Below are 18,541 nucleotides of genomic sequence, written 5' to 3' on the forward strand. Positions count from 1 at the left end.
GTCAAGGTTCTACTTACATAGTAAATGGGGTGGAACACTTTATTTTTTCTTTGACCCATCACAACTCCAAAGCATAGTCACTTGCATCGCACATCAACTCAAAAGGTGAGTTCCAATCAGGTGTAATGATTATTGGGACTGAGATTAATCGCTTCTTTAGATCTTCAAAAGCTTCCAAACATGCTTTGTTGAAATCAAACATTGTATCTTTCTCTAACAACAAACACAGCGTTTTAGAAATTTTTGAGAAATCTTTGATAAACCTTCGATAAAAATTGCATTGCCTAAGAAACTTCTGACTCCTTTCACATTAATTAGGGCCAGTAATCTTTCAATTACGTCCACCTTTTCTTTGTTGACTTTAATTCCTTTCTTTGAAATTCTATGGCCTAAGCCAATCCCTTCCTTACCCATAAAATGGCATTTCTCCCAATTAAGGACAAGATTCGTCTTTTTGCATCTCTTCAATACCTTAGTCAAATTACTCAAACAGATATCATAAGTGTTACCAAAAACAGAAAAATCATCCATGAAAACCTCAACAAAATTTTCAACCATATTAGTAAATATTGCCATCATGCATCGTTGAAAAGTTACTGATATATTACATAAACCAAAAGGCATTCACCTAAAAGCAAATGTACCATATGGACAAGTAAAGGTTATTTTATGTTGGTCCTCGGGGTATACAACTATTTGGTTATATCTCGAATAGCCATCTAAAACACAATAGAATTCATTACCTGCCAGTCAATCTAACATCTAATCCCTAAAAGATAACGGAAAATGATCCTTTCGAGTGGCTTTGTTCAACTTTCTGTAATCAATACATATTCTCAAACCGGTAATAGTTCTCGTTGGAATTAACTCGTTACGCTCATTTTCAACAATCGTGATTCCACTTTTTTTTGGCACACACTGCACTGGACTTACCCACGAACTATTTGAAATAGGAAAGATGATTCCTACATCTAACCATTTGATCACTTCTTTCTTCACAACTTTCTTCATAAAAGGATTGAGCCTCCTTTGCCCATCAATTCGAGCTCTTTCCCTTCTTCTAAAATGATTTTATGCATGCAAAAAGAAGGGTTTATACCTAGAATGTCAGCTAACCAATTGCTTTCTTCAATTTCTTTAAACAGCAATCAGTTGTTCCTTCTAATATTTCGTTAGTTCTGTTGAAATAATCACAGACAAAGTAGAACAGTCACCTAAATAAACATATTGCAAATGGGAAGGAAGTACCTTTAGTTCAAGTGTAGGTAGTTCTTCGATTGACAACTTGGGTTGCACAAATTCTCTGACTTCTAACTCCAACGGTTCAAACCGTATGGATTCAATAAAATTTATTGGATTGGCTTCCATCAAAGTCATGTTTTCTTCACCTTCTTCATCCTCTAAAGGGTCAAACTCTAAAGCTTTCTCCAATGGATCTTACTCAAAATTGCTTTCCATAGAAACCACGGTTTCTATTTCTTCTATAATTGAACACTCTTCTGTCGGGTCGGGAAATTTCATCGCTATAAGAATGTTAAAAGTTACCTGGTCGTCTTAAACTCTCATGGTGAGTTTTCCTTTCTGTACATCAATTAACGTTATTCCCGTGGCTAAGAAAGGTCTCCTAAGGATAATTGGCACTTTTTTATCTGCTTCAAAATCTAAAATAATAAAATCAGCAGGAAAAATAAATTTATCGACTCTTACCAAAACATCCTCGATCTTTCCTTCCGGATATGCTAAAGATCGATCCGCTAGTTGAAGCGTCATAGTTGTAGGTCTTACTTCACCTATCCCTAACATCTTGAAAATAGACTTAGGCATCAAGTTGATACTCGCTCCTAGGTCACACAAAGTTTTACCACAGTAAGATTCACCAATATTACAGGGTATAGTAAAGTTTCCTAGGTCTTTCAATTTCAGTGGCAGTTTATTCTGCAGGAATGCACTGCACTCTTTTGTCAAGGCAACAGTCTCATACTCACTCAGTCGTTTCTTCTTGGACAGTATATCCTTCATAAACTTCACATAATTTGGCATTTGTTCTAAAGCCTCCACCAACGGAATATTGATGTGTAACTGCTTCAAAACATCCAAAAAATTCTTGAATTACACCTCATGTTTCTGCTTGTGTTGCTGCAATCTTTGCGGATATAGAGGTTATGGAACATTTGGTTGAACTGGACAATTTTTTTAAGTAGGTAAATCTGTATCCAAAGAAGATGTTAAAATATCTGAATTTACTAAGTCAGGGTTTACCTTGTCAGACTTTGTAGATTTTGATTCCTTTGGTGTAGGAACTTCAACATCTAGTTGACTTTCCTTCTTTTCAACATGCTCATCTTCGACATCAATCAATCGGGGTTCTAGAGTCTTACCACTTCGCAATGCCACTACCTTGATATGTTCTTTACCCAAATTCAATGGATTCTCAGTATTACTCGGCAAGGTTCCTTGTAGTCTATTACGACGCTCCGTAGCCAACTGACCTATTTGGTTTTCCAAATTTTTCAGTGTTGCTGCTTGACTTTGGATCCAAGCGCCATTCTTTGCCATGTACGCTTTCAACAAGTTCTCCAAATTGTTTGATGCCTCAGCTTGAAGCGGTTTTGGAGCTTACTGATTAAACCCTTGAGACTTGTTGGGTCTTTGCTGTAATAAGTTATTGTTTGGTCCATTTCCTTGGTTGCTCCAAGAAAAGTTAGGATGATTACGTCATGAAGGATTGTAGAAGTTGGAATGGGGTCCTTGTCCACTCCTATTTTGATATTGGTTCCCCACATACTACAGTGACTCGGGATTTGGTGGACAATTCTAAAAAGAATGACCTTCCCCACAGTACACATAGGAAACTACTTCAAACGGACGTGGTGGCTGAGTTGTAAAATTATTATTACTATTAATGGTTAACTGTTTTAACATAAAGAAAATAAATGATACCTGAACTAATAACGAAGTGAAGGAGTCAACTTCATGAACTCCGGCTACACGTCTTCCTAAAGCAGTTCGATTTGTTGGCCATTGATAGCTATTACTCGCGATCCTCTCGATGATCTCATAAGCCTCATTATAAGACTTAGAAAAAATTAAACCATTCGCTGAAGCATCTAACATTAATCTTGTATTTGCATTGAGACCATTATAGAATGTCTCCAACTAGATACAATGAGGAATCCCATGATGAGGATACTTACGAAGTAACTCCTTGAATCGCTCCTAAGCCTCATACAAAGACTCATCATCCAATTGTTGGAAAGTTGTGATCTCGTTCCTTAACTTAGCGTTTTTCCTAGGTGGGAAATACTTAACCAAAAATCTTTCTGCTAATTCTTGCCATGTAGATATGGAACTTGGTGGTAATGAATTTAGCCATGCTCGTGCTCAATCTCGAACGAGTATGGAAACAAGTTCAACCTCAGTGCATCTTCAGTCACACCGGTTATCTTGAATGAATCACTCACCTCCATAAACAATCGAAGGTGGAGATGTGGATCTTCCGTGGGCATACCACTAAATTGGTCCACCATTTATAGCATTTGAAACATCACTCGTTTCAATTCAAATTGGGTTGCCTCAATATCTGGCCTTCTAATTCCTGGGTTTAACTCACTGAAAAGTGGCACAGCATATTGTTTGATGCATCGATCCCTATCATCGGCAATGAGGATAGGATTCCATACATTATCGGCTTCATTACCTTGGTCTTGATTCTGATTTCCAAGGTCCATCTCGACTTGTCTTTGAGTTGTTCATTCACGTCTTCTTTGTCTGAAAGTTTGTTCAATTTTATGGTCTACAATGAGTAAACCGATAATTCAATCTATGCTCATAAACACCTGAGAAGAAAATCACAAAAATTAAAAAAATAAGTTAGTAATGTTATAAATAAGTCGAATTGAAAATAAATAATTTTGTGAAAAAAAAACTATGGAAATAGTCGACAATCCCCGGCAACGGCGCCAAAAACTTGTAACATTGGGGTTTGTGTAAGTGTACACAGTTGTTATCAAGTAATAAGTAAGTATATAGTTATCATCTCCACAGGGATTGCATTTGTGCTAAGTCACTTAATTTGTAAAATTATATTAACAATTTGGTAAATAAAAAACACAATATAGTTTGAGAAGTGATGATTTAAACTAAATGCAATGATCCCTAATGCAAATTATCCTAAGTATGCAAACTATATGAATGAAAAAGATTTTAGTAAAATTAAACACAATTTGCAACAATTATAACAAAAATAAACTAGGATGATTACTTTAATTAAACTCAATTTATTATCAACATGCTTAATAACATTCAAAAAAACATTCCAGGGCAACTCAATCTTTCATGAGTTTGGAAACCACATTAGGTCCTTTCGGAATCCTTTACTTAGTAAATACGCATTTTACTGATCCTTATTTACTAAGGGTTTCTTAGCATTCGTGTGAGGTAATAGGGACGTGTTAGGTTTGAAACAATTTAATCACACAAATCTAAAAACTATGCAGATAACAGAGCTTGGTAAGAGTTATTCTGCAACCTACAATTCAATCGGGTTAGGATCTAAATTGAGCATGCTCATTTCAATTATGCGTCCATTAGCCGTCGTCTGGTTAGGATCGCTTAGCTACTTCAGGTGCATTTCAATCACGTATGAACGAAATACAAACTTGATTTTAATTGAAAACATGATCGATTGGGGCACAAACATTATAAGCATGAATCAAATAAATATTATTTAATCAAAATAATCATCTTAGCTTAAATAAAATTAAGCTATCATTGTTGTAAAAAAGAACAAAGAACACATAGCAAACATCTTTAAATTAAATTTAAAGAAAATAAATATTAAACCCAATTCAGAGTGGCTATCACCCAAGACTCTCACTGACGCTTTTTTGTGTTGCTCCTTTGCTGATGGCTCTCCAAGGTGGCCGACCAAGGGTTTTTTAAGAGGCTTAATTGCTAAAATCCTTATGCAAGGATGATGAAGGGGAAATATAGCTAAAAGAGTTGAGAGAATGATGAATGAGTGAGAGATGATGAGATGAGGGATGATTGAAAAAGTGAGAAATGAGCTCTTATTTATAGGTGAGGCAGGGGAGCTAGTTTGTTAAAAATAGCAGTTTTCATCCTTTGAAACTTCCTCCAAGAGTGGCCGGCAATGAATTGAGGAAAGGTGGCTGATTTTCCCTTGATTTTTGGTCAATTTGAGTGCCACAACAACTCAGGACTAAGACTCGGTCATTAGCAAATCTTCGGGAAAATCTTTGATTTCTTTAACTCTTCAAGGACTTTGTATAATTAAACCAAAAAATAGTTTATGACATCCATGTGCAGCTAAAAATTGGGTTGACTTGTTCCCCGATTTGGACGGTTTTGCAATTAGAAGAAAATTCTCAGACCTGTCCAAAAATAGTAGATAGTTTAGAGGACCAAATAATATAATTTAACCACTTTAATTAATCAATTTACTTAATTAATTAAAACCCAATTTATTAATGAATTATTAAAAATGAATTATTAAATTAACTTTATATTGTATTATTTAATTTAATCATGCATGGCCCACTTTATAGCTTAAAAATGTAATATGCTCAAATTAATATAAAATAAGCCATTTTATGCATGAAAACTATATAATAATGTATAAAATCACATTTTAATAATTTCTATGTCCTAATTTCATATTTTCGCATATTTCATTAATTTATTAAACAATTACTTGGTTTTAACAACAAATTTAAGTAAAAATGTGATGAATTATATAGAAAAAAATCCTATATATTTTTCAGTTTACACACCCCCAAACTTAAATCATTGCTCATCTCGAGTAATGTTCATGCACAATACAAGGTCTTGCTAAGACAAATTTTGCTAAGAGTGTAAGTAGCATCAATCTTTGTCTCATAATCATGCAACAATAAATTCATGCTCATAGATCTTCTTTATTAACAAGTAACTCATATACAAACATTTTGAAAATTTTATTCTAAGTTTCAAGATATGTCAACATGAATCATAGTTTGCATGTATGTCCCAGCTATACATAATATTCTTCTTTCAACATAATTTTTCATCAATCAAGCAAAACAATCATAAAGCTTATTTATGATCTTCATATGTTGAACTTAATATTTCCTCTCCACTAATGTAGGTGACATAATCATCAAACCAATATGTCTTTCATAAGGTTGTAATGGGGCTCGGTTAAAGGTGGGGATTTTAAGAGATGGGGCATTTTGGTTTCAAAATCTTAACCTTTAACTTATCTTAGATTTCTCGAAATTCAACCTTTTTCTTCAAGTGAACCTGTGGAATTCCCCCAAACTTATTTTGAACTCATACTCGTACATTTTCTTTTTATAGACTGAGCAAATTTTTCTTCACTCTTTCTTTGTCTTTGTTGTTGTTTTTTTTTTCTTAAGCATGCGCACATACATCTTAGGATAATTTTGATTCCCAAGACAACTTTAGTTAAGATAGGTGCACAAAATTAGGATAATTTTAAAAAGATGGTACTGGCTTATAATGTAGGTTTTTACAATGAACAGGCCTTTATGCTCAAAATTATAGTTTCAAGGGTCTAATATCATAAGGTGGGAATGAAAAGGCTCAAACAATCCAAAGAAAAATGGTGCCTATATCATTTTAGATTTTTATATCCCATAGGATTTTTCCTCAAGAAAGTTACTAAGTCAATTCTAAAGATATAAACCTTCATGCATGTCTAATCTCAAGAGAAACTAAGTTTTCATGGCAAACATTACCTAAGACTAAGATCATAAAAACATTCCATTTTTCATGATAACATACAATCACTCAAATAAAATAATCATTCATGCTTGCATAAAAGCTATCTTATTAAAAATAATTTCTCTAAACATTCACTTATTAAGACATACTTATGAAAGAATGATTTGAAACATACTTGAAAATTGTAAAAATTTGAGCAATTTGCCTTACCCTCTTTAAAAAGAAGCAATGTCCTCATTGCGAGAATAAAGTAATGAATGAAAACTGAACACCAGGTAAGGTTGTAAAGAGAGGTGAGTCATTAAGACTACTTAAATACCAAGTCTTTCCTAATTACCCAATCCTAGACATGTTCATTCCCATTGCCACATCACTTAATCTTTTTCTTTCTAAAGAAGTATTTATTCATGCTTGCTATGTTTTATTTTGCAAAAATTAAATCCTAATTACTAAAGAAATAAATTCCTAAAGACCTAAAAATAATTAAATAACTAAGAAGACAAGAATCCCCCCTTTTATTTTTCTGACTTATCCCCCTTGTCTTCTTTAGCTCCATCTTTGCTTGCATCTTTAGTCTCTTCCGTCCATGTCTCAAAGATAGCATCTGGGAACTCATGAAAAAAAGTATTAGAGATATTCTTAAAAGTATTTCGAATTGAATCATCTTTAATTTTTGCATATTTCCAGTAAGTTTGTTGCTGATTGTGCATGAATTTGCACATATCCATCAAAATTGGCAACTCTAATTTCCTTGAAGTATTTGCAGAAGTCAGCATGGGAGTTGTCTATTCAGGTTCAACACTTAGCTTGACTGGTTCTTTTTCTGGCTCAACCCTAGGTTCAAGTTTTTCAGCTCCTTCAGCTAGTTGAGGACTATTTGGCTCCTTATCAGATTCTTCTTCTTCAGTGTCTGTAACTAAATCATGTTCAGTTTCTATTTTATTTGTTGACTCTTCGGTTTCTGGCTCATTTGGTTCCTCTTGATCACATTGGTTCAACTCATGCACTCTTTCTACCAACCTTTCAAGATCATGACTTGTAATACACCTTTGAATATACTGCCCGTTCAGGTTTGCTTGTGTGAGAGATGATGGGATGAGGGATGATTGAAAAAGTGAGAAATGAGCTCTTATTTATAGGTGAGGCAAGGGAGCTAGTTTGCTAAAAATAGGAGTGTCCATCCTTTGAAAATTTCTCCAAGATTGGCCGGCCATGAATTGAGGAAAGGTGGCTGATTTTCCCTTGATTTTTGGTCAATTTGAGTGCCACAACAACTCAGGACTAAGACTCGGTCATTAGCAAATCTTCAGGAAAATCTCTAATTTCTTTAACTCTTCAAGGAATTTGTATAATTAAACCAAAAAAATGGTTTATGACATCCATTTGCAGCCGAAAATTGGGTTGACTTGGTCCCCAATTTGGAGGGTTTTGCAATTAGAAGAAAATTCTCAGACCTGTCCAAAAATAGTAGATAGTTTAGAGGACCAAATAATATAATTTAACCACTTTAATTAATCAATTTACTTAATTAATTAAAACCCAATTTATTAATGAAATTGTAACACCCTTTACCTGAGACTGTTGCCGGAGTCGAGCACGAGATGTTACCTGACTTAACTTACTAGTTTGAAGCATAAAAATTTGCTTTTCAAATTAATTCACTCAGGTTCAATCAATATGTCCCTAAAAAGGGCCCTCGAGACCCTAAAACATGCAACAGAAATGGTTCGGGTCCAAACTGGGAACATTAAAAATTTTCCAAATACTTAAATAAATCAAAATAATTTATTTCACTGTTCACAATAAAACTGTCTACTTGCGTGACAGTTACTAATTTAATTATAACTCGAGTTACAAAACTTAAAATTTAGATCCGTAAATTTTTCCTAAAACGAGACTCATATATCTTCTTATCATAAAATTTCTAGAGTTTTTGGGTTAGCCAAATAGAACAGTTAATTCGTTAAAGTCTCCTATGTTTCACTGTCCGACGGTTCTGACCTCTATTCACTAGAAATCAATTATCTCATTGTAAGGGCTTCATATGGTGCTTCCGCTTATTTCCATTGAAAAAAACTCACTAAGGAATCTAGAAATATAAATTATGACTCATAATTCTTCCTGTACAATTTTTAATGATTTCCTAAAGTTAGAATAGGGGACTTCAAAAACCATTCTAACCCTGTCTCACTAAAATTCAAATATTACAAAATATAAAATTTCTTTGCCTACATTGTTTCTTTCATGTGAAAATAGACTCAATAAGATTTAATTCTATGTCTCATTCACTCTCTAATTTCATTTCTACTATCCTTGGTGATTTTTCAAAATCACGTCAATGTTGCTGTCCAAAAACTATTCCATTGCAAATTTTTACTCTTTTATAATTTCTTTGTATTAACTATCAATTAGGCATACATAACACCAAAACATGTTCTTAAAAATTCATTTCAATAGCTAATCATTATCGAGTATTTACATGCTATTCATTAGCCATATCATAAGGACACACACACAAAAAATGACTAAGTCCCTATACATGTCATAACTTAAAATGTTCGAATCACAAAATACCGAGATGGTCTGTTGATAGTGTGAAACGATCTCCAACGCCCTTACGATTCTTGAATTGGCTTGGCAATACTATAAAAAGAAGGAAAATAAAGGGGGTAAGCATAAAGCTTAGTAAGTTTACAAGCAAATAAATAACAACATTTATCATAAATAATTATACTCATAAATTATCATCAAGTATCATGACCTTTACTTTCTTCTTTACTTACTCTCTTACTTGTTTACTTACTTGCTCACTTAAATAACTCATGATTATAACTTACTCCTCCCTTGCTGAAAATTTTTTCTCAACTGATAACTGAGATATTTTTAGCCCTTATAACTCACCTGAATCTATTTATTATCCTTTTACTTGAACTTTCATGTAACATAGTCATTTTACTAGCCCGTTGAACCACTTGGAATACTAAGGATACTCGGGTCTCCTATCTAATAATAGCATGCCAAAGCCATATCCCAGACATGGACTTACATGGGATGTTTCCTGTACTGCAAATGACATATCCCAGATATTGTCTTACATGAGAGTTCTCATATCGGTGCCCATGCCATGTCCCAGATATGGTCTTGCATGGGGTCTCATCCCCCTAATGTCATGACATTTGTATCTGATACATTCTTAATGTTTCAACGGGACTTTTTAACACTGATTCTCTATCATCTCATACTTGAGTCAACATTAAATAATTTCATGAAATAAGTACATAATTGCTGGAAAATAACAACATAATTGCTGGAAAATAACAAAATTAATAATAATTATTGAAATATTACTTTTATTTACCGTAAACTTACCTCGGTACAAAATACGATCAAATCTAGCAACTTAGTCCTCAACAATTTTCTTTCCCCGGTCTAACTCCAGATTTTGTTCTTCTTGATCTATAATAGCAAATTTAGCTTATTTAATACTCACATTCATCAAAACAGTCCTTGACTCGAACTTTGGAAAAATTATGTTTTTGCCCCTAAACTTTTGCATATTTACACTTTTGCCCCAAACCTCAGAAATTAAACTTCATGCCTTATTCTTATGTTTTATGATATGCTAAACATCTTTCCCTTCTATTGAAACATCAAATTCTCACTCTAACACTTACTTATGAACATTAGGTATTTTTACCGATTATGTCGTTTTACTCGTTTTCACTTAAAATCGCCTAGAAAAAGTTGTTTAACATAATTTCAAACTTCATATTCTACCATAAAACATCAAAATAAACACATTTCACCTATGGGTATTTTTCCAAATATGAAGCCTAACATGAACTAATGGTAGAATAAGCTAAACCGAGCTACGAGGACTCCAAAAACGTAAAAAAAACATTAAAATCAGGGCTTGGATGCACTTACTATGAGCTTGAGAAAGTGAAGAAACCCTAGCTATGGAGTCCCTTGAAGTTTCGGCCCTTATGGAAGAAGATGAGCACATTTTGCCATCTTTTTCCCTTTTAATTCTTTTTATTACCAAATGACTAAAATGCCCTTCATTAAAACTTTAGTTATTTTTATCTATGCATGCCCATTTTGTCTATAAAAATCTAATGGTATAATTACTATTTAAGGACCTCTACTCCAATTATGTACTTCTATTAAATCCTTTATCATCTAAAGCTCATATTTACCCACTTTTGCAATTAAACCCTAATATGCAATTTAGACATGCAATCACTTAAATTTCTTATCGGTATTCTAACACATGCATCCAATCAATTGATAAATCATAAAAATTAATCACAATAAACTTTTCTATCTCGAATTCGTGGTTTCGCAACCACTGTTCCGTTTAGGCCCTATTTCGGGATGTTACAGAAATATTAAAAATGAATTATTAAATATAACTTTATATTTTATTATTTAATTTAATCATGCATGACCCACTTTATAGCTTAAAAATATAATATGCTCAAATTAATATAAAATAAGCCATTTTATGCATGAAAACTATATAATAAAGTATAAAATCACCTTTTAATAATTTCTGTCCTAATTTCATATTTTCGCATATTTCATTAATTTATTAAACAATTACTTGGTTTTAACAACAAATTTAAGTAAAAATGTGATGAATTATATAGGAAAAATCCTATATATTTTTCAGTTTCTGAACCCCTCCAAAATACGATCATCCACCTATTTATATCGACAAAATAAATTAATTAATTTTTAAAAATTTAAATTTAACTTAATTGAAAATAAAAAAATTTAAAATTTCTCCTTAGCATTATCGCTTGAGCGGCGAAAATGTACTTATCGTCAAAACGAATTAGAGTGTTTGTCATTCGTGAAAATTTAATCAAAATGAATATACTAAATAATTAAATAAAACTATAGTATTTTTAAACAAGTGCATGGCAAAATTTCAAACAAAAATTAAGAAAATTGAAAGAGTTCCAGAGAATTGAGAGTTTAGAGAGAATAGAGAGAGTTGGATTTGAGTGAAAAGAATGAAAAATGATCTGATATTTATAGGAAAAACTATCATTGGGACTTTTAAAAAATTTTACCGTTGCTAACATTTAAAAAGTCGTTGGGAAAATGATCATTAAAGGAAAGCGCGTCCAGCTAGACGCGCTTTCACACTCTCTCTTCGAAAATGACATATTTCCCTAATATTTAAGAAAAAACCTAAAAGACGAATTAAAAAAATACATATCTCTCTAATTTAGCCGTTTTTCTTACTCCATATATTAAAAAATTAAATAATGTATGTTTTAATTTTTCTAAAATTTTGTTTGAAATTATAATTTTATATTCTAGTGTAAAAATAGAACTTTTTTTCAAATCTCAGTTGAACATTTTGCAAAGATGTTATTTGTCCGATTCATGTGCATTGTAGAGGTTAATGTGACAAGAGGTTTATATAGTTTATTTTAATATATGCTATAGGAATAAAAAGTGGGTAAATATCATACCAGATTGATATAAATTAAAATTCCATCTTCAAACTTTTTAGGTTTAATGATAAATTTGATCACTTATTTACATATTTTGTCAAAATAGTTTTAATTATATTTTTGAGTCCTTTTTTATTATCAACTTTTGTTCTTTTCTTCAAACAGTTTTTCTAACCGATTTGATAAAAGTACCGTTAAAAGATTAACTTAGATAATGTGGAATATTATTTTTAATGAGTTGTAAATTTATTACTTAGGTAACCCAATAAGATAATTTCATATTAAAATAATAAAATAAATAAATCTTACATAAAATTAAAAATAACTCTTAATTTAGAGAAAATGAATGTAATTATCTAAAAAAGGTTTCAAAACGAATGCATACATGTGTTTATCGAGAGGTTTCAAAAGATAATAAATCAAACAAAAATATTGAATGTGTGCATTCATTTTGAAAAATCTTTTAGATAATTATATTTATTTTCTTTAAATTAAGAGTTATTTTTGAATTTCATGAATAATTTATTTATTTATTGTATTATTTTCTCATGTAATTATTTTATTAGGTTATCTAAGTAATAAATTATATTTCATTAAAATATTCAACATACTGAAATTTCATATCATCCTATTAAATTTTTTAACAAGACTTTCATTAAATTAGTTAAAATGATAAAACGCAATTATTTTAAGGGTTAAAAAGAGGCTGAAAAGGAAATAAAAGGTTAAATGATTCTTTTTTACAAAGTTGAAATGTTAAATAATTAATTCTCCCAAAATTAAAACTGAATAACTGTAACTTTCCACCTATAGATGGGTAAACAATACTTAAGTCACTAAACTACTAGTAAATTTATGTTTTGGTCACTTAACATTAAAAAGTTGCAAAATAGTCGTTGAATTATTTGAATATTTTTATTTAAGTTATTGAATTATTCAAATATTTTTATTTAAGTCACTAGGTTGTTAAGACATTTGGCTAACGAGCTCCAAGCAACGATTTGATAATCAGTATAATAGATTAGTACCCATCAACGAGTAGAAGAATATACATTTAGATCCAAGTTTATCTAAAGGTCAGTGTTAGAGATTGGAGAATAAATTTTAGTTCGTAGATTTGTGACGAATAATGTTGTTTAATGAAAAAAAAAGCTAAATTGTAAAAGAGAAGAAGAATGAAAGTTTTCAATCGGTACAAGTAGTGCAAATAGATAAGGCTATATAACAGTGGTTTTAATAGCCCAGTGATTTAAATGATAATTTTCGAATAATTCAATGACCATTTTAGTTTGAAGTTAAGTGATTAAAACATAAACTTATTAATAGTATAATAACCTTGAATGTAATTCATCCCATTTATAATGCCAAGACTACGTAATGAAGGAGGAGCTAGATAAATTAAAGTATCCCATCGTCATGTTCTGTCTTCTTCTCAATTCCATCTATTCTCCCTTTCTCGTCCCTCTCTTTTAAGCTTGTAACATTGCATCTTTGCTAAAATACATATTTCAAGAATAAAAATATCATAAAAGCTTTTATATTAGAAGTTTAATTATATATACTCCTATACTTAAAAATAGGTAAATTTATTCATGTATATTAGATCAAAGAGTAAATTAATTCTTTTGTTAAAGTTCTTTATGTTGCTACAATAAAATTGATTTTATATATCAACATAAAATACACGACACATCACATCATCGGCCGATTATACCATCAATCACACCAATTTTTAACAGTATAATTTCATAAACTTTTAGCAAAAAATTAATTTGCTCTTTAATCTAACAAACATAAACTAATTTATAAAATACACATGGCACATCACATCACTAGCCGATTATACCATCAATCACGCCAATTTTTAACAGTACAATTTGATAAACTTTTTAACAAAAAATTTTAATTTGCTCTTTAATCTAACATACATAAACTAATTTATCCATTTTATTACGAGTAGAAAGGATAAAAATGCAATTTAGGTTCTAATTCCATGGTGGTTTCACCACATTTGAACTATTCTTAAACTAAATCAATTGGCATCCGTTAGCAGCAGCACTATATTTTGTTTAATTGGGACGAGGAATGGACTCCACTAATAAAATTAGGTAGTGCGAACTTACCTTCTCCCAAATTCCAGGTCCTTCAGGGCTGAAGCAAAAGCACATAATTCCATTCCGTATGCTACTAATTTACATTACACTAACAAATTGATCAGGCTCTTGCATTGCTACTCCTTGATTAAGCCACGATTGGAAAGCCCCCTTCCTTTTCTTATTGGATCCTCTTTCTTAAGATATTATAATTTCCTCATCCTCTGCCTGCCAAGTTTAATGACTGAAACAACTTAAGTAATAGCATGTAAGCAACATTTGCATTTCACAGATGAATAGGCTACATGAAGCCTTGTTTTTCTAAAAAAAAAAAAAAAACACCGTACGCCCTAGCAAATTTAACATAACAAATTGCCAATTTCAGTTCGCCAATCACAATTATTTTTTTAATCCAAGATCATGAAAAATCCCTCAAAGCACATTATTACTCTCCCAAGTCTTCCAGACTTCCGGTTTCACCAATCAAAAGTAAAGGCCTCCCTTCATTCAAACAATGATATTACCTTTCCCTACGGCTTGAGTGCCAAGGCCAGCCCGACTTTAGCACTCTTTTCAATTGCTCTGGTGTCCACCTCTCCAGAGATAGTGAAGAGGGATTTTGGGCGCCACTCATGCTGGATAAGACCACTTGCTCTGCCGTAGTTGTTCAGTCGAGCTTTCACTGTGGTCAACGGGTCAAGAGCATGCTGTGTACCAATCGTGAGAGTGTTCTCATTACTTGAAAAGCTATGGGTCAGCTCCGCACCAACCGCTGTGTTCGTCAATGGGCTAACAATGTGGTAGTAGGAAGCATTAAGAGTGTCACCTTTATCATTTCTGTGGTTATCGACAAATTAACCTCATCAAAACCACAAGCAGAATAACAGAATACATGCACAAGCTACAGAAAGAAAAAACCAATTTACTGGAAGTTCCATATGAAAATATAGATATGTGAATAAGTAAACTAAAAGTTAAAGCCAACTGCGCCGAGGAACTACATACAATGTTAGGGAAGCAATGAGGTCAGAATGGGTGAAATTCAGCCCAGCATTCAATTTGGTAAAGTTTCCACTGCCGGTGTCAAATGAGAGATCAGTCCCCACTGAGACACAATTGTTTCCAACCACCCCAGAGAAGTTAACAAGGGGATTAGCATTCAAACCAATGCTAGTGCTTATGCCAGCATATTCATGCTGGTATTGCAGTTCCACCTGTCACAATAATGACAAAGACCATGTCATGACCACATGATGAAACCTATAAGTTTACAGAAGTAAATGACAAACATAGCTACAGCTAGCTACCTAAACTAGGATGTAGAAAATGTTGGCATTATTGAAAAAAAAAGAAGTTAATGGCATGAGTAAGGAAGTCTATTACCTTGCCAGACCTTTGATCAGGGACAATAAAACTAAAGATTGTCTTCAATCCAGGTGCAGGTTCATCAACGGTAACAGTGGCAAAAAGCTATTGGATAAAAAAAAACAGAATGAGATAATACTTGAGCCAAGACTGAATTCACCCTGACAATGAGTAAAAACAGTACAAGACCAAAACATTGCCTACCTTTGTATTCATCATAATGAGATAGCATGCAATGATTATATGAACATGACCTTTAAAATTCGAAGACTTATCAAATTGTTCTACAACTTACAGTAGACTTAGTGTCAACTTTGACATTGGTTGTGATGTTATTGTTCTTCAGCTCAGTGCTTACATCAGCCAAAAGCAATTCACCTTTCTTAATCCCAGTTGATGTGATTGCCTGACATAATTGAAAAGGGAAAAAATGAGCCAAAATCATAAATCTCTAGATCAATCATAAATTCATAGGATCAGATATTCATGCGAGCGTATTGGAAAAAATTAGATACAAATAAATCATATAAAATTGTATAATCAAGGAACAAACAAAAGATCGTTGCATAAACATGACAAGTAAATAAAATGCTGAATGGAAAACATGTTTTACATAAGAATCTTGAAATTCAACAACCATAAAGAGAATAATACTCGGAACAAATAAGAGAAAAAAAATCATATACAAATTAATAGGCTTTGCTAAAATATGAATTACGAATTCGTTTATGACAAAGAAAACAAATTAAAACAATCGGAACTGAAGAGAGCAGATGTTTCACTATATCATCTGGAATATTTAAAAATAAAATAAAAAGAAAAACTCACGACTCCATTGGAGGTATAAGTAGTGACAGTGAACTTGTGGTCGGCCTGGTAATCCTTGTAAAGAAGATCTGAAATTAAAACAAAAACAAAAATGAACAAAGGAAGCTGAAAAGAAAAATAAAGTATAAAAGGAGAAAAAAGATTCACCTCTGGCCTTTTTGCCGATATCGGAGTAGAGACCAGGTCCTTTCCCCATGCTTGATTTTGCCGAGAAAATGGAGAGGAAAGTGAGAGAAACGAAGGCTGGTTGCGAAAGACAGGGATGAAAAAGAATAATAATAATAATTGAAAAACCGTTTTATTTGAAAATAAAAGGAGTTTTATGGACCGTTGATCATGAAGTGAGAAAGCCTTCCCCGCTGATATCAGGAATGGGCACATTGGGCAATTCGTCGCCTGATCACGTTTTAAAATTTAAAGTAAGTTTATTATTATTAGGACACACTGTACAAATGGTCACCCAATTATACCTACATTTTTATTTTGGTCATTCAATTTAAAAAATTTTCAATTTAAGTACTAACATTGAATTTTTTCTGGTTGTTCATGATGTTAATTTCTAACTGTTATAATAACACATTGAGTCCTCAATACATACATATACTATTAATTTGATCCTAATTTTAAATAATTCAATAAATTTAACCTTTCACATTTACAAATTCTATCAATTTGATCCTTAAACTTTATAACCAAAGCTTCTAGCTTTTAAAGCAAAGGCAATCCACGTCTATTAATTGTTTTATTTATGATTGAAAATTTTCAATTAATGTACATAACCCTTTTGTTTATACTTTAAGAAGTTAGTGTTAGAAATGAAGTAAACACCATGAAAAATAATAGAAAATAAATATTTTAAAATATAATATATAATAAAATTATATAATAATTTAATATTTGTAAGAAATTATTTTTCACTCTACTAGAATAATTTTAGTTTTAATTAATTTGATAAATAATTTAACACTAAATTAGATTATTATTAATATATATGTCTTATTGTGGACTTAAAATTAAAAATAAATAGTTACATGATAATCTCTTAAGTCAATTTATAAAATTAAAAAATTCAACGTAACAAAAGGATATTCAACTAATTCTTTCACTTTTTTTTCTTATGATGTAATTATTGATTTAACAATTAGATTTTTCAAAGCCATATTTTTAGCCCGGATTTAATTTCCAATTTTCAAACCTACTTGAGGACTATTTATATGTACTTTGAAAGAATTATCATATTGTTAACAATAAGAGTAAATCTAAAGTGTTCTTTTTAAGGTTTTTTCATTTTCTTTAGTCAAAATTTTATCAATCAAAGGGCTATACAATATTATAATTAGAAGAAAACTAATGAAAATAAAAAGAAAATGAAAGAAATGTTCAAGATAAACCCATTACTATCTGAAATTGGCTCAGAAAATGACTCATTAGTTCAGAGAAATTTTTCTTTTTTCTTTTTTGGGTTTTACAAATTTATAGATGTAGATTGCCTTAGTTTTAAAAGCTGAAAGCTTTGGTTAGAAAGTTTAAAGATCAAATTGATAGAATTTGTAAAAGTGGAGAGTTAAATTTATTGAATTATTTAGAATCAAGCGGGTGACCAAAACAGGAACAAATTCAAATGTTAGTGCCAAAATTGAAAATTTGAAAGTTGGATGACAAAACTAGGAACTTGGGCATAGTTAAGTAATGTTAGAATTGAGTGATCCGAATCCTTATTTAAATAAAATACAGTGGTAAAATAAAACAAAAGTAAAATTCATATATAACTACACTTCTTTTATTTTATTTTAGAATAAGGTTTTTTAAACTTTATTAAACTTCATTTATTTGATACTGGTTAGAATAAGGTGTTTTAATCTTACTACACTCCTTCTATTAGAATATGGTTTTATAAGCCTATAAATAGACATAGCTTATTCCTCTTGTAATCATTCGAATTCGACATAGTGAATTATCTTGTCCTCTACTCGTGGTTTTTTTCCTGAAAGGATTTTCACGTAAAAATCTGTATGTTCTTTCTTTTCTTTGCAATACATT

The 18,541-nt window shown here is 31.5% G+C and overlaps 1 protein-coding gene and 1 non-coding gene across 4 annotated transcripts; one reads left to right on the forward strand and one right to left on the reverse strand.

Moving 5' to 3' along the window:
* Positions 1-3,172: 3,172 nt before the first annotated feature.
* On the forward strand, positions 3,173-3,279 carry LOC128040042 (small nucleolar RNA R71). Its single transcript, XR_008194702.1, has one exon. It is a non-coding gene; the product is annotated as a small nucleolar RNA R71 (small nucleolar RNA).
* Positions 3,280-14,140: 10,861 nt separating this feature from the next.
* LOC105794168 (mitochondrial outer membrane protein porin of 36 kDa) lies at positions 14,141-16,806 on the reverse strand. 3 transcript variants are annotated; one of them, XM_012623197.2, is made up of 7 exons: positions 16,649-16,806; positions 16,502-16,569; positions 15,969-16,079; positions 15,692-15,778; positions 15,314-15,522; positions 14,833-15,145; positions 14,141-14,536 (listed from the first exon to the last, which is right to left on the reverse strand). In XM_012623197.2, exons 1-6 carry the CDS (start codon positions 16,695-16,697, stop codon positions 14,839-14,841), a joined length of 831 nt encoding a protein of 276 aa, XP_012478651.1. In that variant the 5' UTR covers positions 16,698-16,806; the 3' UTR covers positions 14,141-14,536; positions 14,833-14,838. The 3 variants fall into 3 exon arrangements, with proteins under 3 accessions (XP_012478651.1, XP_012478652.1, XP_012478650.1); XM_012623198.2 differs by having other exon boundaries at positions 14,141-14,552; XM_012623196.2 differs by lacking the exon at positions 14,141-14,536 and having other exon boundaries at positions 14,568-15,145.
* Between the last annotated feature and the right edge of the window lie 1,735 nt (positions 16,807-18,541).

Source organism: Gossypium raimondii, chromosome 3 (genome assembly GCF_025698545.1).
Source record: "Gossypium raimondii isolate GPD5lz chromosome 3, ASM2569854v1, whole genome shotgun sequence".
Classification (NCBI taxonomy): Eukaryota; Viridiplantae; Streptophyta; class Magnoliopsida; order Malvales; family Malvaceae; genus Gossypium; species Gossypium raimondii.